The sequence below is a fragment of the Danio rerio genome, chromosome 3 (genome assembly GCF_049306965.1).
Source record: "Danio rerio strain Tuebingen ecotype United States chromosome 3, GRCz12tu, whole genome shotgun sequence".
NCBI classification, from domain to species: domain Eukaryota; kingdom Metazoa; phylum Chordata; class Actinopteri; order Cypriniformes; family Danionidae; genus Danio; species Danio rerio.
The window spans coordinates 24,945,037-24,969,384 of record NC_133178.1 but is presented as its reverse complement, the minus strand read 5'-3'; the positions used below and the strand labels follow the sequence as shown (position 1 = coordinate 24,969,384).

The following is a 24,348-nucleotide window of genomic DNA, read 5'->3' as shown; positions in this document are numbered from 1 at the left end:
AAATGTTCAGCACAGGATAAAAGGACTCGTAGTGTAAGTGTACTGTATTATAAGATGGTTTATTCCTTTGGTTATTACAGAGTCAGTCATGCATACACTGACCAAATTCATACTGAGTTTATAGCCTTCAGTTCAGTGCAACCAGAATACATTATATAAATAATCAATGGGCCTTTATTTTCCAAAACCGTGCTTTATACTGGATTTTGAAAAAGTTAATGAATAAATGAGGTCAACCTATGATTAACTGGAATGTGATTTCGGCAGTTAATGGTGCACTCTTTATATTAATAACCTCCAGCATCCTACTTGAGTTAGGCATCCAAGATATACAGTAAATCTTCTTATCCTACAGTCAAACTACATTCCCCTTCATTCGTGTTATGTCAGAGAGGCAGTTTGTAAACCGTTTTCTGTTACCAGTGGGCTTTTCGTTCCTCAGCAACTGTCTTCAGGAATTGAGAGTGATTGGCATAAAGAGCTAGCGAAGAGTCTATGTCAGTCCAGCTCACTTGACCGGCATCATCACCGGCTTGCAGTGGAAGTTCACTCACACTATCACCTAGATGAAGAGACGCAGAGGAGGAAAAATGACTTTACATAGTAACATGCCAGCTAAAATATCAATGTTTCATCTACAGTGCTCAGCATATATATAAGTACACCTCAGCACAAATCCCTCTTTTAAGTTTATATTTTTAATAGGAAGCTATACAATATTATTTTTGTGCATATACATTAGATAGTCAGTGCTGAAGCCAAATCTGGAGCTTATCGAACAAAATAACTTACAATAATGGTCTAAAAACTGGTACAACCAAATTTATGTTAAAGACAAATATTGAATACAAATTTAAAAGAGGAAAAATCTAAAGAAACAAAAATATTTACAAATTTGGTTAAAATAAGGTAGGTTGTAATTTATTTATTTTTTTTTTTTTTGCAATAGTTTGCTTGAATTTAATTGTATTATCTTTCAATTTCTAAATATGTTTGGTGACTAAAATATTATTTGAATAAATAATTTTGTTTAATGAATCTGTTTTGTTTAAATGCACCAAAATACATTGCCTATATTTACTAAGAAATGGATTAAAAATGTTCATTTTCAAAATGGGCTGTACTCAATTATGCTGAGCACTGTATATAGTTTTTTTTTAACCTGATTCATCATGGAAATTGACTGCAACTGTTTCCATCCAGGCATTATCTGTGTTTCTCGGATCATCAACATAACCTATATAGACCTATTGAGGGTAAAAAAAAAAAAAACTTTAATACAACGCTGGAAAGCTTTACAATTGTTTAGTGATTGTGTGTGTTTATTGGTGAATCTCTGCATTACAGAAATTTAATAAGAGCGAAAATGTTCTGGGGAGAACATGCAAACTCCACACAGAAATGCCAACTGACCCAGCCGGGGCTTGATCCAGCGGTCTTCTTGCTGTGAGACGATCGTGCTACTCACTGTGCCACCGTGCCGCCCAGAGAATTTATTATTATTTTGTATTATATACTGCATAATTGAAAATGACATAGATCATAAAAATTTTCTGAATCAAAGTAATCACACATTTGGAAATGGGTATTTTAGGAATGGGTCAAATGCAAGCTTGTTCCAAATTGGAAAAAAAATAGAAAGAAAAAAACAAGAAATCACAATTATTTTTTACGTTTTGCTTAGATATATAGTTCTGTCTTTCAAAACGTCGCCTCACAGCAAGAAGGTCGCTGGTTCGAGCCTCGGCTGGCTCAGTTGGCATTTCTGTGTGGAGTTTGCATATTCTCCTTGTGTTCGCGTGGGGTTCCTCCGGGTGCTTGGGTTTAACCCCCACAGTCCAAAGACATGTCTGTAGTGTATGTGTGTGAAATGTGAATAAGTGTGTATGGATGTTTCCCAGTGAAGGGTTGCAGCTGGAAGGGCATCCGCTGTGTAAAGTATGATTAATGGTTAATAAAGGGGCTAAGCTGAAAAGAAAATGAATGAATCTTTCAAAACATTTACTGAAGTTATAATTTCTAAATTATTTGTTTCAAACATAAAATTAGCGTAATAATGTCCCAGCATTAATGTCAGTATTAATTTAATGCTGATTTACTTCATATTTATTTTACAATGATTTTTTTCTTCTCTAAAAGCAGTGCAGTAAAGAGACTTCACAGTTGAATAAAATAATAACAAATGTTTCACTGCTGATCATATAAAATGGTTATAGAAAAAGGTCTCACATTTAAAATTATGAAACAACTCAATTTTTTGCAACAAATAAATCAATTTTTCTGACTTGGATATACTTGAGCTTCTGTTTCTCACAACTTTTTGCTGATATTCAATAAAGTCACTGCACCCACTCATAAGTGCATGATTTTACCTGAAGACCCGCCGAGCTGAAGAGCTCAGAGATCCGCTTCTGGATCTTTTCTCTCTCGCTGTCAGATGCTTTCAGAGAGTTCAGTGCCTCTTCCGAGAACTCGCGCTGCAGTGTTTGAGAAATGCGCTCTCCAGGATCCACCATTCCCTAAACACATAGTATGTTAAGATATTTGGTTACACAATCCATAGTTTCATTTTGTCACACAATCATACCATTCACTCTTTCCTTAGTGTCTGATTTGTTCAAACATTCAGTCTCTCTAAACTCTCTTTCCGAGGAGCTACTCTACTATGAGTCAATCTGTTGTGATTGTGACATTTGTATTTAATTGAACTGAATCAAAATAAACTTCAACTGTGACATTTATACTAAACTGAACAGAGTCAGTTTTAATTTAGCTGGAACTACACCAGCATACCATCACTACTCTCCTGCCTGCCTGATATGTTCCACTACCTGAAATATTACTGTGGTTTTTACTTCATTTCTTTGTCTACGTTAAGCTGCATTGCCACAACCTATATTGTTAAAAGAAACTAAAAATAAATTGAATTGGTCAGCAGCTCATGTTGTTAACTGAATGCTCATATCTGAACTTGAGCTACTCTGAAAGATTCATCAGCATTTGTGAACAAGATATTACCAAAAAAATGCCACTTTGACTTTGATCTGAATTATTATGCTTTGGAAGCGCATGCAAAGTGAACATTCACATTCATCTTGACGTCCCAAAAACATAAACCAAACTCTTCCAGGCCTCAGCTACAACTTCAGTATTTGGTGGTCAAGTAGACCTTGAATTGTTTAAAAAAAACACTAGATTTTACTTAAAGCTCATTTTATCTAAGACAGAATCACTTCATACTTGCGGTACAATGACTTTAAATGCATTTGGATCTTTGAGATTTTGCAGACCTTTTACTATAACAAACAGCAGCATTAAACATGCTACATGAAAAGTATTGTCTGAAAAAACACAATAGGACTATTTAAAAGTTTGTTTGTTTTTTAATCACCTCAGATGCTGCTTATTAAAATTAACACTTCAAACACAATAAACACACAAAACACTTTGTGTTCAAAATTGTTATTAAAAAACATAATATATGACTTTCTTAGAGATGGGTTGCAGATGGAAGGGCATCCTCTGTGTAAAATATGTACTGCATAAGTTGGTGGTTTGTTCCGTTGTGGCGAACCCAGATTATTAAAGGAACTAAGCCAAAAAAATAAAAATAAATGAATGAATGAATAATATATGACTCTGGATCACAAAACCTTGTCTTGGGTTGCACGGATTTATTTTTGATGAAACATTCATTGTATGGGTGAAAATCTTGTAATGTCTATTATGATATTAAATAAAGCTCATGTTCCATGCAGATATTTTGTAAGAGTCTTACTGTAAATACTCAATACCTATTAGTATTATGTATGGCTAAGCACTTCGTTTAGACACCTTTTATGCAGATTTTCTCAGTATTTAGATTTAGATTTTTTTTTTTGCACCCTCAGGTTCCAGATTCAGCCAAAGATTGTTCAATCTTGACAAACCATACATTAATGCAAAGCTTATTTATTCAGCTATCATGTAATGTATAATTATATACAGTGCTCAGCATAATTGAGGACACCCCATTTTGAAAATCAATATTTTATTTATTTCTTAGAGAATACAGGCAATGTATTAAAGTGCATTTAAAACATAACAGATTTATTAAACAGACATATTTATTAAAATAATAATTTAGTCACCAAACATATTTAGAAACTGAAAGATAACACAATTAAAATCAAGCAAAATATTGCAAAAAAAATTACAACCTACAATATTTCAACATAATTTGTCAATGTTTTTGCTTCTCTTGACTTTTTCTCTTTTTTAAAGTTTGTATTTAATATTTTTCTATAACATATAAATTTGGCTGTACTAGTTTTTGGCCTGTTATCGCAAGTTTTTTTGTTAGATAAGCATGAGATTTGGCTTCAGAACTGACTAATCTAGTGTATATGCACAAATATAATATTGTATAGCTTCCTATTAAAAATATGAATTCAAAAGAGAGATTTGTGCAGGGGTGTACTTTTATATGCTAAGCACTGTTAAGACATGAACACCACTAAGAAGATAAAGTCAGCTGAAAGATCCATGACATCCATTAAGGAACTGTATCAACAACGATGGTTGTCTAGGGAAAATAGCATTTTAAGCGATCCAACCCACCCTGGCCATAGTCTACTCATGCTCATACCATCAGGCGGGTAATACCGAAGCCAGAATAACAGATCAGTGTGGTTTCGTGATCATTTTTATCCTGTTATCATAAGACTTTTAAATAAGACATTTTTTTATATTATTGATAGCTAGTATGGAATAATAAATGTTTCAACAGTTCAGGGTGATGCGGGTACGTTTTTGACTAAAGCATAAAAATACCATAATATGTTTGCAGATATTTAGGAAACAAGTGAACATTATCTGATAAACAATGCTGAAGTCAGTTATTCTGCTCTGAAAATGAGCTTCTGTGCTGGAAAGTCTGTTTTTGTTTTGGTTCTTTTAACCCGCCCAATGCCAGCTTAGCCAATTATATTTCAGCACGCTGGGCTGCCTTGGTGGAAAACCACTTATTTCATTCATTCAGTCAGTAAGGATCTCAAAGCATGTGTCCGTGACTGAAATGCGACCTTCAGTGGACAGTAGCAGACTCCGAAATGAGACTCAGTTCCACATGAGGTTATTAATAAGTAAATAATATAAATATTAGGAATGTAAACATTAGGTGACCAGGTTACATTGTAACAGTGTGTCCTAACACGCTGTGTGACAAGATTTGCAGTGATGAGCAATTTGGCTGTTTGCTCCAGATGAAACATGACATAAATTTAAATACAGCCATTCAGAAGCCCAGAACATGCACTCACCCACGAAATGGTAAGGTTTATAATCTATTTAATACATATTAACCATCTTTAATGGGCCTCCATTGGCTGCCTATCCAATTCAGAACTGATTTTAAAGCGCTTTTACTGTTATATAAGTCCATTTATAATCTAGCCCCAAACTATCTCTCAGAGCTGTTGCATTTTTACACGCCTGTTGGATCTCTTAGATCAAGTGAAGTGATCAACACCTTTTTATAGTTCCTCAGTCCTGACTGAAACGTAGAAGGGACAGAGCTTTCTCTGTGGTGGGTCCACGGTTATAGAACACCATGGCCCTTGAGTTTAGACTTGCTCCATCTCTATCTACTTTTAAATCACTCCTAAAAACTTACCTTTTTGGCTTGGCTTATTAATATTACTCGTTTCTTGAGTTATATCAGTCGTTTCTCCTGCCTTATTTCTATGTTTTTATATTCCGTCTTTTTATTTTACTTTGTCTTGTGTACAGCCCTTTGGTTAGTCTTGTGACTGTTTTTAAATGTGCTCTATGAATAAATTAACTTGAACTTAAATTTTTAACATTATTAAATGTAGATGCTGAATCGCTCATATGTGTTTAGTTCTGAAGTTCAATTTCAAACAGTTTATTTTATTTTCAAGATCTGAGGTGAACTATCTGCTGCTGCTTTCAGTATATGGCAATAAATGTCATGTAAAATGGCATTTAAACTCACATTGTTAGCATTTAACACTGAATAAAGGTGTACCTGAGGTCATCATTTTCATAGTTTTAATGTTGTTCAACTGCGAAAAATAGAAATAGTTTCTAATATATCAATTCGAGGTGTTGGTTAGGACAAAAACTCCTTTTAATATGTAAAATATCCCTTCTATCGGGTGCTATTGCTTTAATATAGAACACGGCCTAAATCACTCGCTCCTGTTCTCAATCTGGCAACCTGGGCTTGAGTTTGTTTTGATCCAGGAGTGCAACACCTAGTTCAACCACTGGGTGTCAAACTTACATATTGCACCTTTAAATTAGCACTATCTGTCAATATTATTACTATTATAACAAACTGTGCAATCAGTATTTATATATTAGCTTTTGTGATTTTTACATTGGTTTAAATTTTATATATAACTATATCTTTAGATATTTTTGAAATTACAAAAGCTGATTTATTATGTTATGTTTTTATAATGTCTTCTGATGTATTTTATGTTCTTGCTGGGTTGGATGTAACGTAATTTCATTCTGCGTTGCTGTTCTGAATGACAAAATAAAGGAAACTGAACTGATATATTAATATTGTTTTTGTGGGCAAGAGTATCATATATGCTTAAAATAGATGAATAATAGGTGCAGAATATACTCACCCCTGGGATGGCCCATTCACCACAGTCTAGCCTCTTGATGGACACAAACTGCAATACTGGTAATTTAGAATCAGCGTGAAGGAAACGTTGCCCTGACGAGTCTATTTTCCACCTGTATGAGGCCAATTGACACATGAATAGCTGATTGTTTTCAGCCAGTGAACTATACCACACTGCACAATACACACCTGGTATGCATTGTTAAACCGGTCAGATGGGAGAAAGATTGCAGTTGGAAGTGTTTGTATACCATTTATTATGACAACTGTAATACCTGGTAACTATTGGGTCCGCAGCGTGGTTTGGACCCCACCTTCCTAGTAATCCTCGACCCTCCAGTCCAGTTCTTCCATGTGGATTACTGGGGATGATTTATAGAAAGTAAAAAACATTTATAAGCAGGAATATTTGATATTTTGGGTAAGTTGGTATTGTAATGTTTTACTCACAGTGGTTTGCCGTTCTGTATGCGATATTGGCCCTCATGGCTTCTTCTGTCTACAGATCCATCCAATAAATTGAACTGTGGGCAAAATGCACTGAAGGAAGAGTATATAGAATTAAACATTTATACAGATACTTCATGCAGGTATTCATCAATGTGTTGTTGTTGATCACTTATATTTATCAAATAATTTTGAGAAATTATTTAAATGCATCTACATGTTGGCTACTGCATGAAAATTTAGACCATATAGGCCCGTATCCGAGGGGATTTGGTTGGATAGGAAGACCCCATTACTGACAAAGGTCCAGAATTTGTCCCAAACACGAGCTCATTTGTCCTATTTTGACTGCTATGCCATCCTAAATAGTAACAATAACCCATTGAAAAACACTTTAAGACCAAACAGAATCCTGGTGTGACTTCAAGTAATCAGTTTTGGTCAATGCAAACAATTATTTTTCAAGACTCTTACCTTTTTCAAGACTCTTATTTTTCTAGAAAACGTATGACATAAGAGAAGTCATCTTTCGTTACTGTATTGTTTTTAAATAAAGAAAACATTTGACAATTAACATTTATTCTCTAAATGTTGTACCTTATTAGCAATAAAAAAGTGTGAAGCACTTTTACAAGAAAGGCTAGAAAAATTGTGAAGTTCTAAATTGTTATTATTATTATTGTTTCAGTTTTTTATAATTTAAATGGCCAAATTCTGACTGAGGAAAGTTGACTGTGTTGGCCAGTTTGTTATTTGCTTAATAAATTACACTAGGCTACAGTTTATAATTGAAAACTTTTTTCTAATGATATAAGATGTAAATAAAAAAAACTATTTTAAAAACAAATATTTGTCATATTTCTTTATTCTAAATATTTAGGAAATATTTTTGGTACAACAAAAAGTGTGGTTATAATGACCATCCAACAAGCTAATTCAGCTAAAAATAATGCTTCAAATGTAACCTAAATTCAGTGATTAAATAGAAAATGAGGCGAATAACTGCATATAAACCAGCAGATCTAAAGCACCGATAGACAACTAACCTATTCACAAGACTGTTTTCTGTTTTGTTTCTACATATGTCTAATTAAAAATCTAATTAAAAATCTAATTAAATGCATAGTTTGACTAACAGTAACCCCAGAAGTAGCTAATGCGATACTGTAGGTCAGAAGTCACAAAATATCCCTCAAAACACTGAAAACTTTAAAGCATTTTATCAATAAATTAGCTGTAACTTAAACAAATACATACATTTGATTCCCTAAAGTGTGTATTACAAAATTGTGACTTTCTGAATAGTTTTAATTTACCATTTAACATTACTGGTGAAAAATAAATGGTGTACTCATAAATTTTTAATCATCATTATATATGCCACTTTTACTTTCTTTTACTAGATAATTACATTTTAAATAATTAAGACAAAAATAAGTAGATATATGAACTGCAATTTATTCTGGAATAACAAAACAAAAACTAATAAGCTACAATATTTATTTAATTGTGTATTGGCATTAAAGATGGTGCTCTTTGCTTGTTATTTGTTTTACTCACCCAATCTCTAGATCAGCCCAAACAGGCTTTTTCAGCACAGCGGGAGCCGTATAGTTAACAGGGCTGTACTGGGGCCAGTCTGTCTCCCAGTCAACTTTGTCATCTGGGACAGGAAATCTGTGCGTGTCTGAGCCAGGATACACAGCACAGCGAGCTTTAATGTGTGCGGGCGAAGCCATGCGGAGAGTTGATGATGATGATGATGATGATGCAAAGACACTGGGAATGAAGCTAATGCCGTTCCTCCTGCTGGAAATGAGTTAAATAAACTATTAAAGAAATTATGTCTGTTAATCATGTCATGTAAATCAAGCAAATGCCTTTAATACCCTATTTATTAAGCATTTAAATGTTAGTTAATACAATTGCTTTGTTTAAATTATCCTATATCTGAGTTCAATAAAGCCGAAATTAACATAAAACAAGATTAATGAACGCACTTAAGGTGTATTGTAAACTTTGTAACTGACTAATGTTAAGAATTTAAACTTTGATGATGCCAAAACCCGATTAATTTACACATTATAAACAGAAAATGGTATTGCTTATATACCTGTCAAACTTATAACATGGCTACACAGCACCTGCTATTAAATATAGCAGTGATTTAAGCAATTATTAAATTCATTTATTTACATACCAGCTTCCACTTGTGCCAGCAGAGAAGGGGAGCCCAATAAGACTAAGCGCTACATGTACCGATGCAACCCATTTACGGGAAACTGATTTCATTCCCAATCAATAGACACAAAGCCCACAACTGCAGTAACCAGGAAGTGAGCGAGAAATCAGCCCTGCCTATGCGGTGACGTCATTCATGCGACTGGCTGTTATTATGATCACGGGCACGAGCACTAGAGGGAGCTCTGCTGGATGCATCTCTTGTATATTGACACATCTATTTTCATTTCAGGTCAGACACATTCATATAATTATCTTTAAACATTTAACAGACAACAATATCACATGGAAAGATAAAAGAGAGAAAACTTCAGCCCTTTTTATTATCCAGAAAAAGAAATCAGAGAAATTAATAGTTTAAACATACATACATATACACAAATATACCAGAGCAAATTCAAGTCAATTGAGAACATTCTAACATTAGGTTGTTGATCAATAGCTTAAGCTTTTTCATCTGTGCTTCTCTGTACTATTACATTTGTTCATTTTGTACATTTGTTGTAAAAGGAAGTGGACCAGTTAACTATGTGAGACATCTCATAATGAGTTAACTATGTGAGACATCATATAATGAGATAATATAATGAGATTCTGAATGATTTCTGAAAAATGAACGAGGCCACAATAAATAGATTAGATTTACTTTTTTAGTTTCATTTACTTTTTTTATTTTTAATTATATTTACTTAAAAATGTTGTATGGTTCAATCATTTTGTCACTTTAAATGTATCTCTAATCTCTTTTCTCAGTGTGTGTGTGTGTGTGTGTGTGTGTGTGTTAGAATGCACAGTGTGTCTTCAAAAATCTGAAATGCATGTGTTGTTTAAGAATGGTAGATGTGGATCATAATATTTTACACTTTTGGTTTGCTTCAGAGTTGAGACTATTATGATGATGAAAGTATTGTTTCGTATTAAATTAAGGGAAAATATTACAAGTTTGTTTGAACTTTCACATGCCCTCTTCTCCCTTTCGTTTGTTTTTTTCCAGCCACAAACTGTAAATAACGCAAAAGGCCTACTAACGGCGACCGTGGGAGGCTTGAATCTGCACACCCACTCGAGCGCTCTGGAAATGCGTCTTGTGCAGCGCGCGCCCCCGATTGTTGTACAGGAGAAATGCGCGTTCGCGCTGCCTATCCGTTTAGATGCACGCGCTCCGCTCCGCACTCGCATCCACAGGGGGGCCTTGACCGACTCCTCTTCGACTGTCAAGAAAACGCACCGTATAACGACGGCATTTGCTATCTGACAAACCTGTCTTTGATCTGAAAGCAAATACGAGGCCCCCTTCCCCAAAAGACTTTGCGAAGGCGACGATTTGCGGACAGAAACGATGGCGGAATCGGGCAGTAGCGCGGCGGCGGCCGGAGCCGCGGGCTCGAATAGCAGCGCCGCCGGGCCTGGAGGAGCCGTCGCACCTGGGGGACCAAGCGGAGCGGCAGGATCCAAGCCTGGCCTGGAGTCGGTGAAGGGACAAAATTTTGATGTTGGCCCCCGATACACTGATCTCCAGTACATCGGGGAGGGGGCCTACGGGATGGTCTGGTAAGCGGAAACGGCTCGTTTTTGCAGTCGCCCACTTCAGTGCAAATATTGTTGGGTCGGGGCGAGAATTAGTGGGCTGGTACTGACCTAATCGTAGTAAAGAAAACAGGGTATTGACCTTCTGAAAGCTTGTGCCATTCCGTATTTTCATTTTCTACGCAGAGAAGCTCATGTAACGTTAAGCAACAGAGTGATGTAGTAAGCTCAACAAGTTTGTTCATATCCTTCCCAGAATCTCGGGGCTAACAATAGATTGCGAGTAATGCATTGGATTAAATCCCATTTCTTACAGCACTGGCTGTGTTTCAAAACATAGCAGGTTGCCTACATAAACAGCATCTTCCTTGGCATCTTATGCGCGTTTGAAACGCTCGAGCGCTGAAAAACGCTGTTTTGGGGAAGGCATTTCACTATGTTTCATTGCACAGCTACTTGCCTCACTGCTCGTGAATCCTTGTTATTGAGACATCAGTCATTTGCTTGATGTCAGTCGTTCAGTTTGTTGAGTGTCACTCGTGATTTTAGGAGCGTGTTTGTAGTGTGAAACTGCATGCTACAACCGTTAGCACCATGGCTAACAATCTGACATCTCACTCCGAGCTCGTGAAACAGGCGTGGTTACGCTGCGGCCAAATGTGGATGAAGGGGCCAGCAAACATTTGCGTTGTTTGTATTGATACATACGCAACATTTTTGAGACATCTTGCAAAAAGTAGATGCCGTCAAATAACAGTCAACACTACAGGTTTTATGCTGAAATGAATTGCTGATCGCGTTAATCTGTCCTCTGTGCTTAAAATGATTGTCAAGTTTTGCTGTAGGATGTAAACAAACCCTCTTTGATAAACACCAAGGCCTTCTATGGATATCTTTGGTTGGGGTTATCTTAGAGCTGCATTAAAAGGATAAATGTGTGAAGAATATAGATCCTTATTTAGACAACATTGATATTTTTACCAACAACGAGGTTTTAAGCCAAGATAATTTAATTAAAATTGAATTTTTAATGTGCTTGTTGAATTAATGTTTCTTTTTGGTTAGTTTATTTTCATGTTAAAAAGAACAAATTGTTTACATTTTTTGCTACAAATATTGTCCTAAAATATTTGGCCACTGAATAGTCTTTGGTTGTTTAGTTGATGTAGACGCCAAATGTCAGTCACACAATTCAGCATTTTGACAACAATTGTAATTTTTGGAAACAATTTTAAGTTTAATTTTATCAGAAACAACAACATTTGCTCCCGTAATCTTTAGACTCACTTGCATTTTAGATTTAAATTCGCTATTTCATAAAAAGCTATTGAACAAACTAATAATCAATACATGTATGCTTATTTAAAATCATTATAAATGTTTTTATTTATTGTTTAAACACAAAGTGTTTACACAATAAACAAAATGTCTCATGTAAATACAAATAAATTGTGTGTAATTTAGCATGACCTGCAGTTCAACATTTTATTAATTGCTGCTAATAAGTCTTGCTGTTTTTTTTTTGTTTTTTTTCACATGCATGACTGCAAGGTCTATAATTAATTATGGGCACAAGCTTGTATTTTTTTATCTACTTCCTCCACTTAACCAACTATTTCTTTCCCTGCTGCCTGCAGCTCAGCTTTTGATAATGTGAATAAGATCCGAGTGGCCATTAAGAAGATAAGTCCATTTGAACACCAGACCTACTGCCAGCGCACCCTGAGAGAGATCAAAATCCTCCTGCGGTTCCATCATGAGAACATCATCGGGATCAATGACATCCTGAGAGCTCGCCACATTGATTATATGAGGGATGTGTATCCTTAAACACTCACAGTGCGCTAGAGATCACAGTATTTTCCATGTTGTCTTCACAATGTTGTGTTGTTGTAGTTCTTTAACCGCGTTTCAGCTATATCGTACAGGACCTGATGGAGACCGACCTTTATAAACTGCTGAAGACACAGCAACTCAGCAACGACCATATCTGCTACTTTCTGTATCAGATCCTGCGAGGGCTGAAGTACATTCACTCTGCCAATGTGCTGCACAGAGACCTGAAGCCCTCAAACCTTCTCATCAACACCACCTGTGACCTCAAGGTCAGAACCGCTGCATTTCTTTCAAGAATGACAGTTTGAGAGGACATTTGCAAAAGAATAGTGATAACATAGCAAATAACCAGACTTTGAAAAGTGAATCTGGAAATCATTTCATAGCAGGTCTATTTCTGTGTCTGTTTTGAAGAACACAGGACCAAATTTAGTAATGTGGTTCTTGTACTTTCTTTTATCGCAAGACAGAGATGCTGAATAAGCTTTATTTAGACACTAAAGGCTTTTTAAAGCAAAAGTGCAAGGTTGTGTGGATCGTAATTATATTTTCTCACCCTCAGATCTGTGATTTTGGGTTGGCGAGGATAGCTGACCCTGAACATGACCACACTGGATTCCTCACAGAGTATGTGGCTACTCGCTGGTACCGTGCCCCTGAGATCATGCTTAACTCCAAGGTATGGCCACTTATAGATAGATGCATGGTTCGTTTTTGATGGTAGAAACAAACAGGTTTAACAACCTAGTTAAACCAGCTGCTTGGCAAAATGATTTTTTAACCATTTTTATGTTAACATTTGTGTGAAATCAAAATTGACCATTTTTATTTTGCTAGCGCACATTTTTATTCTATATGTGAACAATTAATGCATGATTGAATATAGCGCTGGGTAATATTGGAAAAAATATAGTGATATCGTGTTTCATATAATTTGCTATCGATAATTATTAAATATTTTTTAACAATCCATTTAGCAATATTACATTTTTTTAGGGTAATTTAACTACTTAATTATTTTAAATTTACCAACATTACTAAGGCAAATAGTTTTTATAGTCAAAAATATTTAAGCAAAATATCTGATCTCTTAATAATAAAGTAAACATAAATGGTAAGGAGACTCATAAACTTGATAAAGTGTTACAAAGTGTGTGCAATGGTAAAGGTAAATCAACAACAAAACAAATTATGATAATGAAATCTGAGCTTTCGAGTAAAGGAACTAACCATCATTATTTTAATACATAGTGCAACATTAAAAATGGTGAAGTTGAATGACAAAATTATCCCTATGCTAAAAACTTTCAGAACGGGTGCTAGTGGCTGGGATGAACAATAAAAGAAACCAAAAAGCCGGTCTGACGACATTCTTGCATCCTTTTTTAATTACAAATTCTTACATCCTTATTTTTAATTACTCTTCACTGCTGCTATACTGCACCCATTTTCACTTGTGTTGTTATTCTGACCTGAAGTGACAAGCGCAAGTGCGTGGATTCCTTCACCATTTACAATAGGCTTTGCGCTCACGCTCCCCTGGCGTCTTTCTGTAATTAAGATGACATCAAGCTTTTTCTCAGTGTATGACAAATGGACATACCATTGCTGTAGCTCTGATGCAAAGTTTATGGAGGAAAGTAAAAAGCACCGCAGTGTTTGGATGCGCTGTGTTTGTCTAAGGTATTAAGTCTGCCGTTATGACTGAAATGTGTATTTTCCATACAAAGTGTGAAGCAGATTGGTTAGTTGTGCTTGCATGAATCGTGGTGCCCTTGCGGCTTTCGGAAAAGTTCAGATGTTTTCATCTAGATGCACACCATGTGCAAGTCCTGCACCTCCATTGGAAATGACAAACTTACATCCTAAGCTTATTGGCGTTGCTTCCTAGGCGCACACTCAGCAACCACATTTTAATAAAACTAAAGCATTTCATACAGAAATTTTTATTATTTTTGTTAATCGTTACGGACAAATGTGTTCAGTCAATAAAATACCAATATTAATTTTATCGCCCAGCCCATAACTAAATATGTTAAGCTTTAATTCACTGAACAGGTAGTTCTTCATTCAAATCTATTTAAATAAATAATATGTTTAAAATAGAGCTTTTCAATTTATCTGGGGAAATTATATTTACTATCACAAAAAAAAAATTATATATATATATATATATATATATATATATATATATATATATATTGCAGAAATATAATATATTTATATACAGTTTTCCAATATCATGCAGCCCTGTTTCATAGTGTGATAGTTCACCCAAATTTAAAATGCTGTCTTACCCCTGACTTGTTTCTGAGGTTCATTCATTTCTTGCCGGCTTAGTCCCTTTATTAATCTGGGGTCGCCACAGCGGAATGAACCGCCAACTTATCCAGCACGTTTTTACGCAGCGGATGCCCTTCCAGCCGCAACCCATCTCTGGGAAACATCCACATACACTCATACACTATGGACAATTTAGCCTACCCAATTCACCTGTACCGCATGTCTTTGGACTGTGGGGGAAACCGGAGCACCCAGAGGAAACCCACGCGAACGCAGGGATAACATGCAAACTCCTCACAGAAACGCCATCTGAGTCGAGGTTCGAACCAGCGATCTTCTTGCTGTGAGGCGACAGCACTACCTACTGCGCCACTACGTCGCCCTGTTTCTGAGTTGTTGTTTTTTTTCATTCTGTTAAATACAAAAGAGGTTACACTAAGGAATGTTGGAAACTAATAATCATTGATATCCATAGTAGAAAAAAAAGCAAATGCAATGGAAGTTAATATTTTCCAACCATTTTTAAAATATTGTCTTTTATGTTTTCAAGGCCCCCATCACTGATGCATTTGTGTTCTCTCTCTCTTTATCCTCCAGGGCTACACCAAGTCCATTGATATTTGGTCTGTGGGATGCATCCTGGCTGAGATGTTGTCCAACAGACCCATCTTCCCTGGGAAGCACTATCTGGACCAGCTCAACCATATATTGGGTAAAAACATGATGCTCATTGGAGTTTTGTCATTTGCTCATTCTCAAGCTTTCCCAACCTGAATATAATTGAACAAATTGAGAATTCATGCCACAATATAGTTCTATATTATTTGTATTGCTCTGGTATTGAGGAGAAAACACAAACTGTATGGACTGTTGGCCTTTCATTTCAATTTATTTAAGAATCCTGAAAAAATATGCCACTGTTTCCACAAAAAGAGTTAAGCAGCACAAATGTTATTATCTTAGATTATAACAGGGAATGTCTCTTGATTGTCAAATCTTATTCTAATTTAAGAAGAATTATAAAGGGTCATGTGACACTGAAGACTGGACTAAAGTCGGTCTCCAATTTAAAGAAATAAATCACATTTGATAATATATTCAAATACAAAAATCCACATAGAATTTCACTAGTAGAGTTTGATTGGAGGCAGGTTTTTTATAATTATAACCATTATTTAACCAGGTAAATCAATTGAGAACCGGTTCTCATTTACAAGGATGACCTGGCCAAGAGGCAACATAAAAAGCACAATACAATAACAATTTCACAAATGCAGATAATAACATATAAACCAAGTAAAAGCTAAAAACAAGCACAGTGATCTTGTACTGTTAACTGGATTGAATTTTTGTTAAAGGATCATAGTGGAGTAAAAATGTTGAGTTTTAATCTTAGAATCATCTGCTGCAGATGATTCTAAGCATCAGCAGCAGAAAACTGAAAAGAGTAGCGACCAAATGAAGTGATAATATAAAGGTTAATAAAACTGCTAGAGCACAGATTTCGACATGTTTTCTAAATGTTTAGTAGTGACTGTAAATATAGTGGAGTTTTCCCAATAAAAGTTTTGTAAATTAACAGAAACCGATGAGTTTGTCGACATGATTGAAGAGAAGGCCAATTCAATAAAGAACACAGTTGACTGTGATGAGTATTAAATGGCGCACCAGTAACAAAAATGCATTGATGCATGGTAAAAAACATCCAGTTTGTGAAGGAGAGTTTTTGAAGCTGACCTGTAAATGAAATCCCCATAATCCCAATTTTTTGCTTTTTGAACAAATTTAAAAGTTTTAATAACTATTTATTTTATGTTTTGTAATTCTGCACAAATGTTAAGTATGTGTTACTTTTTTTTTTTTTTTTTTCATGGCCCAATTTCTTTTATTCCAAAATCCCAAGTTGATTGTTCAAACAATGTTTTCTGGTTTCAGTATTGTACCACTGCGTGAGTACTTAATTTCTTTGCCTTGTCAAACAGGTGTTTTGGGCTCCCCCTCTCAAGATGATCTGAACTGCATCATCAACATGAAGGCCAGGAACTACCTCCAGTCTTTACCACAGAAACCCAAGATCCCATGGAACAAGCTGTTTCCCAAAGCAGACAACAAAGGTAGGCTCACACATTAGGATGTTCAGGTGTGTGTGATGAAACAACAAATAAAGCATGTAAGAAAGGTCTGGCAGTAGTTGTCTTGAGTGTCCATGCGTGCGTGCGCACATAAGAGTGTGGGAGTACTGAACAAATGTGAGTGTCAACAAATGGTCTTTTTGTGCTCTGGCTGCATTGTGCAAGCATGTTTACTGAAACGCTACCAAGCAAAAATGTTTACATCCTTGTATCCCTTATTCTCTGCACTGTCGATGTTCGTTTTGTTTGTTGTGCATGGTTTATAGGCTATATGATAGATATTACGTGTTTAAAGGTGTAGTTTACCCCATAATAAAAATGGTCATTTACACACCCTCCATATGTTTCCAAGCTATTTCTTTCTACTTTTGAACACAAAAGATATTTCGAAGAATGGTGGAAACCTGTAACCATTGACTTCCATAGTATTTTCTTGGTTTTTCTACTATGGATTTCAATGGCTACCAGTTTCCAACGTTCTTCAAAATATGTCCTTTTGTGTTCAACAGTAAAAGAAACTTTTGGAGGGTAAGTAAATGGTCAGAAGATGTTTTTGGGGGAACTATCCCATTAATATAGAAGTGTGGAACCTTTTTCTTATGTACTTCTACTATTGCATTTCAGCTTTGGATTTATTGGATCGCATGTTAACCTTTAACCCTCTTAAACGTATAAATGTGGAGCAAGCACTGGCCCACCCCTACCTGGAGCAGTACTATGACCCATCTGATGAGGTATCCCTCTTTTCCCTCTTCAGCTAGTACTGTTAAGGGCCTTCAATTTGAAATCTCTACATTCTCATACATATTAGGAAAATCTAATTACATTTCACATTGTTTGCTCAATTAGCCGGTAGCTGAGGAACCCTTCACTTTCAACATGGAGCTGGACGACCTTCCTAAAGAGAAGCTGAAAGAGCTCATCTTTGAGGAGACGGCACGCTTCCAGGCCAATTACCAGGGCTCCTGAGAGGGACAGGTACAAAAATGTGCAAACAAATTCTATTTGAGGGTTCACTAATGTTAATACACTCAAAATAATAATGATTATTGGTGCAACTTCATATAATTGTTGTGCACATTTAAAAGATGTTATTTCAGCTTAATTTATCAAGTGATCAAATGTGTTTTATTTTAATTATCTTGTGAATTTGACATGAGCACTCTCTTGTTGAGCTGATCAATTTTATTCATCTAATTTAGACAACTACAGTATTGTAAACTAACAACTTTAACGACTTATTATATGTAACCTAGGAAAAAGACTGAAAGAGCTGGCATTAGCACATTTTTGGTTATTGATTGATGCAATGTTCATTGTTCTTAATAAAGCCCCTTTTTTAACAATAACTATCCATGTAGCCTCAACACCATATGATTAAGTTAACTGTATAACTTTATAAATTTAAGTGGACTGAACATAAATTCAGAAATTCCTTAATCTAAAATTAAAGACTTTTTCCCCTCTTTTAAAATTATTATTTTTTTAATATTCATATTTTTATATATCTGTTCCGCATAATGTGGTCCCTTGTTATTTGCCAGAGTTACGTTCTAAATAATAACCCGCTATGGGCGAAATCTGCGAAGTAGTAGCTTTTTTTACAATTAATATAGATGTTTTAATGGTGTAAAACCCCTCACTACACACTTTATACACTTTTCTCAGACAGTCATTAGCTTTTTTACTTTTCTCTCTTGTTTAAACACTCTCAAAGTTCAAACCTTCCTTGAAAAATAGGTCCAGTATCATAAAATGAACCCAAAGATCAAAACCATTTAATCTTCATTTATGTATTCGGTAATGTTGCCCTACAGCCGCTTAACTTCTACCTTTTTTTAGAATGTCCTGAAGGTTAACTTTTTGTGCGATGGTTAGCATCTTCCCCTGCCTTTTGGTTGCTACCACAGGTGCCTTTGACGGTACAGAACGTTTCGTCGACATTGTGGGGAGGAAACTTGCAAACATACAGTACAGCACTTCAGAGTCACACTGCTGGTGATTGAAGATTTCTGTAAATCTGGCAAGCTGAACACATTCTGTACTGTACAGTAGGGTTGTCACGATACCTCAATTCAGGCCACGATACTATACCAGCTAAAGTATCATGATACCAAGTAGTATCGCAGTACTGTATTAACTCATTACTCAAATCTACTAAATGAAGTAAATTGTCAGAAATACTATATTTTATGTCATAATACCTAAATTCAATTCAGAATTGCCTTATTATTGAAAACTATACTATTTGTACTTTTTTTTTTTCTCTGCTTTTTTGTATATACTGTTACTCTTTTGATGTTATTACAACAATAATAATAAAATAAATGAATAAATAAATCATTGATTATTCCATATGATCTGTCATGACTGCAGCAAACTACGACCCATATGCAGACAGTAAAATGAAAGTATAATAAAGTGGCCTTTTGATTATTTGCCGTCACAAATGTTTGAGCATTTTAGTGCCTTTTCCACATGCATCAAATAGTAGAACCATTAATGACGATACTACTGTTTACAAACTGCAGTGGCACCACCAGTATTTTAGAGTTATAGTTTCACGGTGCTACCGAAGTACCAGTAAACCGTGCAACCCTACTGCACAGGAGACGCTGCACGAAGGAGATTTATTGACAATGGTCTACAGCCAGTTCGAATACAGAATACAATGCGCTGTAGAAAAAAAGCATGTCAAATTACATAAAAAATATCTTCTTAGCTGCGAAAAGTGAACCACGTTATAGCGAGGGACCGCTGTACAAACAGGAACATATTTTTTAAGGTTATATAATTTTGAAATGCATGTAAATGTGCAAATCATGTTTCAACGCAGTTTCCTCTTAATACTTTGTTTGCACATTGCATCAAGCAATATTTAATATAAAATCCCTTCCACTTTAATATCGTCTTCACTTAAATATATCCTTAAATTGAGCAAAACTTACTTTAGTTTGTTGAATTACCCATGTTTAAAGCTGTTTGCCACTGATGGTCCGTAATCCCGTGTTTTTTAAATGTATTTATTTTTGCAGTCATCACGGGGAATAAGCGAGCAGTGCGGAGTCCCATCTAAAGAAAACTCCAGACGACCTGCGAAAAACATATACATACATGCATATATCCATTTAAAAAAAGATAAAAACAAGATAAAAAAAAAGCAAAAATGTACATTTAAAATCTTCAGCTTTGTTTTATCTGTCCATCTCTCTTTTCTCGCTGGGAAGCTGTGCGCTAGTTTGGGCTTCTAACATCTTATCATAACGCCATTAATGGGGGCCGTCAGACTCACTATTCTCATCACATCCCGCACACAGCTCCTGCTCTCTCTCTCTCTTTCTCTTTCTCTCTTTCTCTCTCTTTTTCTCTTTCTCTCCAACAATCACATCTTTCACCTTTTCTGTCGATACCCTGTTTCTCTCTCTCTGTTCGGATCCATCTCTCTCTTTCTGTCGAGGGTCTGTCTCTCTTTTCTGCTCTGTGGTGTTCCGGGTGTTAGTTTGTTTGTTTTTTTCATTCCAATAGAGATGGAAACAGAGAGAAGTTCTAGGATGGGCACTGACCGGTGTGTGTGTGTGTATATATAAGTGGTTTTGAGTTTCATTGGAGTATTGTAAGTCGGCGATCTGTTTGTATACTGTAATTTGAACGTTTCGATCAGTTACAAATCGTGTTTTGTAATGTTGGGAATTTCTATTTGAATATCTTTTGAAAATATAAAGTCATTGCTTGTGTTTTCTTTTCCTTTTACAATTCATTTATTGAGCTTGGACTCTTCTATTTGTGAGGAGGAATGTTGTAAACGGTAAGAGCAGGATGAACGGAGGAAACGGAGCACGAGATGGAGTTGTATCATCTGCTGTAAAAGATCTCGTTCGACTGTCGAGACTCGTTCTTGCCAACGTTCTTGGGAAATTTAAGCCATCAGTATCATGTTTTCTTGCTTTAACGCGCTGGCTTTTCTTCTGGCTCATTTCTGCGTGCAGACCTTGCGTTTTCAAGTGTTTTTGTTTTGTTTTTTTTTCTCCGAAGGGGGTTGATGTGCTGATTTCTTTGTGAATAACAATAGTTGTCATTGGTTACCATGTCCATGGCTACTGTTGCCATGATTCCTTTCTGATAAGTCACACGTCGTCCCTCATATTCTTGCAGATATCGGTCCCTCGCTGCGTTTCTTTTCCTTTCTCCTCATCGTCCTTTTGTCTCGGAGTGATTGAGGAATCATAGCCAAGCTTAACACTTTCAGAGCCATAGCACATTTTCTCTCATTCCCTCCCTGTGATGTCAGAACTTCTCAAAGGGCTTTTCCACAGGGCTTGCTGACCTCATGCCTCTCTCCTGCCTGTGATTGGCTCACCTTGTGTTTTATCAGACTTAACCTGCATGCATTGCATCTTAGACATGTAACAACCTGCCTTTATTATACGTCCGTTTTTGTAAGGAAACCGTCATTGCTTTTGGCCAATCGTGGATGAGGAAAAGCATGTTTAAGTCGGAACAGTTTAAATGGCACAGCGTGTAGCTGTTTTGCATAAACACAGGGTGTGATTTGCATAAATTAACACCACCCCCTTACAAAATTGAGGAAATTAACCCCGCGTGACATTTTTCAATCGGTGCACCTGCACTTTGTGTCTCTCATGACCAAATGTTTTGCTTTTGTTTCGGTTTTTAGTGCAATTCCTGTCACAAAAAGCGTTTCTGCTTTCTACGCTGTTGTCATATATATATAATTTTTTTTTTTTTGCTTAATCCTTCAAATGTTAGGGTAACAGGCAATGGCAGTCGGTCTTTCACGTCCCGTGTCTGTCTGTACGTCTGTTCTTTCCTACCAGAAGCTGCTCTTCTCTGCTTCCTCATGAGGAGTGGAGATCATCCCCGCTCTCTGATCTGAGGGAAACAATTCATTACCAAGAAAAGGTTTATTTATATTACTGTATTGTCAATGGCAATGATATGCTTATTGTTAATGGGACCATGGGGACTGTCGGCAGTCTTACGCGCACACACACACAGACACACATTTTGGGATGTATTTCGCACATGTTAACCTGCACGCATACAGTATGATTTCCTAAAGCCTGCAAAGGAGGCAGATATCATGTCTTTTTAATGGCTGTTATTATAATTATTGCTGGTGTTCTATTGGTGAGGTCTTTTTTTTATTGTTTTAAAATCTGAAAAGGGATTTAAGAACTTTTTGTCCTTTTAAAAAAAGTCTGTTTTGCATTTCTTTCATTTGTTCGCTTTGGGTGTTGAAAAAATAATAATAATTGGCTGTTCACTCTTTCTGAAGTCTATTTTTTTCCCTGAATCTTATGAGGAATTATTTTAAAAGATGATTAAATGATTTGAGTAGTTTGTGGAGAGAAACGAGCTATGGATGGGTATAGTCTATGTATATGCTTATGGGTATAATAAATTAAACGATTAACAAAAACAGAATTATATACATATATAAAATAAAATTCATGATACTGTAATTCTCTGTGTTGGGTGTTTTTTTTATTCTCCACCTATTTTTTTTGGGGGGGGGGGGGGGGGGGGGGGGGTTATCAAGAAATAAGTTTTTAATCAGCATTGACTGCTGGCACTAAAATTCAAAACTCAATTTGTATTAATATATATGTAGCAGAGGCCAGCTAATGAAGTGCTGTGCAGGTAAACCTCAGAGTTCAAGGTCTTTAGCCTCCTTGCTGGAGCATCTACAGTATTTTCCATGTGGAAAGTTGTCGGTTTGATCCCAGCCTAGAGCAAGTTGGGTGGTTTAGGACCAACGGGGTTATATTGGTGCTGTGACACGGATGGGAGTGAGGTTTAGGGGGGTTAGTGTAGCAGAAGACAGCTAGTAAAGTGCAGGTAAACCACTCCTCTGGCCTCTAAATGTGCTCTAGCTACAGATGCTAGAGGCCATGGTCAGGTGTTTTGTTGTTGTTTTTTTCCCACCTATTTTGTTTTATTAAGAAATACCTTTTTAAATAGCATTGACTGATGGTACTAAAATTCAAAACTCAATTTGTATTAATATATATATGTTTATATGTAGCAGAGGCCAGCTAGTGAAGTGCTGTGCAGGTAAACCTCACTCCTCTTATAGGTGCTCTAGCAACAGATGCTAGAGGCCATGATCTTTAGCCTCCTTGGTAGAACAATTGACTCCCATGCAGAAGGTCGCTTATATTTTATATATTTTTTTTATATTTCCCAAATGATGTTTAACAGAGCAAGGAAATTTTCACAGTATTTCTGATAACATTTGTTCTTCTGGAGAAAGCCTTATTTGTTTTATTTCGGCTAAAAGCAGTTTAATAAAAAAAAAAAAAATGAAGGTCAAAATTATTAGCAAATTTTTTTCCAGATAGTCTACAGAAAAAACATTGTTGTACAATAACGTGCCTTATTGCCCTAACCTGCCTAGTTAACCTAGTTAAGCCTTTAAATGTAACTTTAAGCTGTATAGACACTTCATTACACTAAAATATTATTTACTGTTATCATGGCAAAGATAAAATAAATCAATTATTATAAATAAAGAGTTATTAAAAATAAACAGAAGGGGCTAATAATTCAGGCGGCTAATAATTCTGACTTAATTTTTTCATTTTTAGGTCAACTGTTCCTTGAACACACTAAACAGACATATAAAAAGTCAGTCATATACATCACATACTTTTTTTTTTTGCTTTTTTGTTGATTTGATTATATTATCTGATTTGTTGTGGCCATCATCGCAATCCATTTTCTATTGTCTTTTTATATGAATACCAACATTCTTTCATCTATTGTCTATTAAATCTATATTTTTTGCATCAAATTAAGGAGGATTTGTCATATTATCATATTTTTTTCCTTTTGTAACTTTGATTACTACCTCCATACTAATGATTTGCTCATTTGTAAGTCATTTTTGAATTAAAGCATCTACCAAAGGATTCAATTTAAATGTGTATATGCGATAAATTAGAAGGATTTTTGTGCTCAATTATTCCATATTTTTAGCATTAGCAGTAGATCACAATTATTTTTTCTCTTCTTAATAGTATTAACAATATGTTGTATATGTAATCATAATCTTGTGTAGTCAATCATGACCAGATTAGGATCTTCAGTAGCTTGAGGGTTTGTTCCATGTTCTGTGTAGCCTATTGTGAATTAAGAGCGTCACACTCATTCGCCTTTATTAGTTTTTCAAGATGGAAGTTGTTTCTGCTTTCCTGTCCCGTGAAGGAGGAGTGGCACTCT

General features: G+C 35.7%; 2 protein-coding genes across 3 annotated transcripts; one reads left to right on the top strand and one right to left on the bottom strand.

Annotated features, from left to right (window-relative positions):
* Positions 1-40: 40 nt before the first annotated feature.
* On the bottom strand, positions 41-9,440 carry nudt9 (nudix (nucleoside diphosphate linked moiety X)-type motif 9). The gene is made up of 8 exons (NM_213352.2): positions 9,288-9,440; positions 8,648-8,896; positions 7,091-7,180; positions 6,916-7,002; positions 6,642-6,753; positions 2,373-2,519; positions 1,163-1,247; positions 41-562 (listed from the first exon to the last, which is right to left on the bottom strand). Exons 1-8 carry the CDS (start codon positions 9,377-9,379, stop codon positions 417-419), a joined length of 1,008 nt encoding a protein of 335 aa, NP_998517.2. The 5' UTR covers positions 9,380-9,440; the 3' UTR covers positions 41-416.
* Positions 9,441-10,477: 1,037 nt separating this feature from the next.
* mapk3 (mitogen-activated protein kinase 3) lies at positions 10,478-22,589 on the top strand. Of its 2 annotated transcripts, none has more exons than XM_073937942.1 (9): positions 10,478-10,879; positions 12,493-12,675; positions 12,771-12,960; positions 13,254-13,370; positions 15,572-15,686; positions 16,957-17,088; positions 17,731-17,840; positions 17,956-18,084; positions 21,942-22,589. In XM_073937942.1, exons 1-8 carry the CDS (start codon positions 10,668-10,670, stop codon positions 18,073-18,075), a joined length of 1,179 nt encoding a protein of 392 aa, XP_073794043.1. In that variant the 5' UTR covers positions 10,478-10,667; the 3' UTR covers positions 18,076-18,084; positions 21,942-22,589.
* Positions 22,590-24,348: the final 1,759 nt, after the last annotated feature.

Excerpts from the sequence above, each read along its gene's own strand:
- nudt9 (NM_213352.2), bottom strand. The coding sequence starts at position 9,379 with ATGAAATCAGTTTCCCGTAAATGGGTTGCATCGGTACATGTAGCGCTT. Across the intron at positions 8,897-9,287 it reads GCTGGCACAAGTGGAAGCTG|CAGGAGGAACGGCATTAGCT; the intron begins GTATGTAAATAA and ends ACTCATTTCCAG. Across the intron at positions 7,181-8,647 it reads TGGGCTGATCTAGAGATTGG|TGCATTTTGCCCACAGTTCA; the intron begins GTGAGTAAAACA and ends CTCTTCCTTCAG.
- mapk3 (XM_073937942.1), top strand. The coding sequence starts at position 10,668 with ATGGCGGAATCGGGCAGTAGCGCGGCGGCGGCCGGAGCCGCGGGCTCG. Across the intron at positions 10,880-12,492 it reads GGGGCCTACGGGATGGTCTG|CTCAGCTTTTGATAATGTGA; the intron begins GTAAGCGGAAAC and ends TGCTGCCTGCAG. Across the intron at positions 12,961-13,253 it reads ACACCACCTGTGACCTCAAG|ATCTGTGATTTTGGGTTGGC; the intron begins GTCAGAACCGCT and ends TCTCACCCTCAG.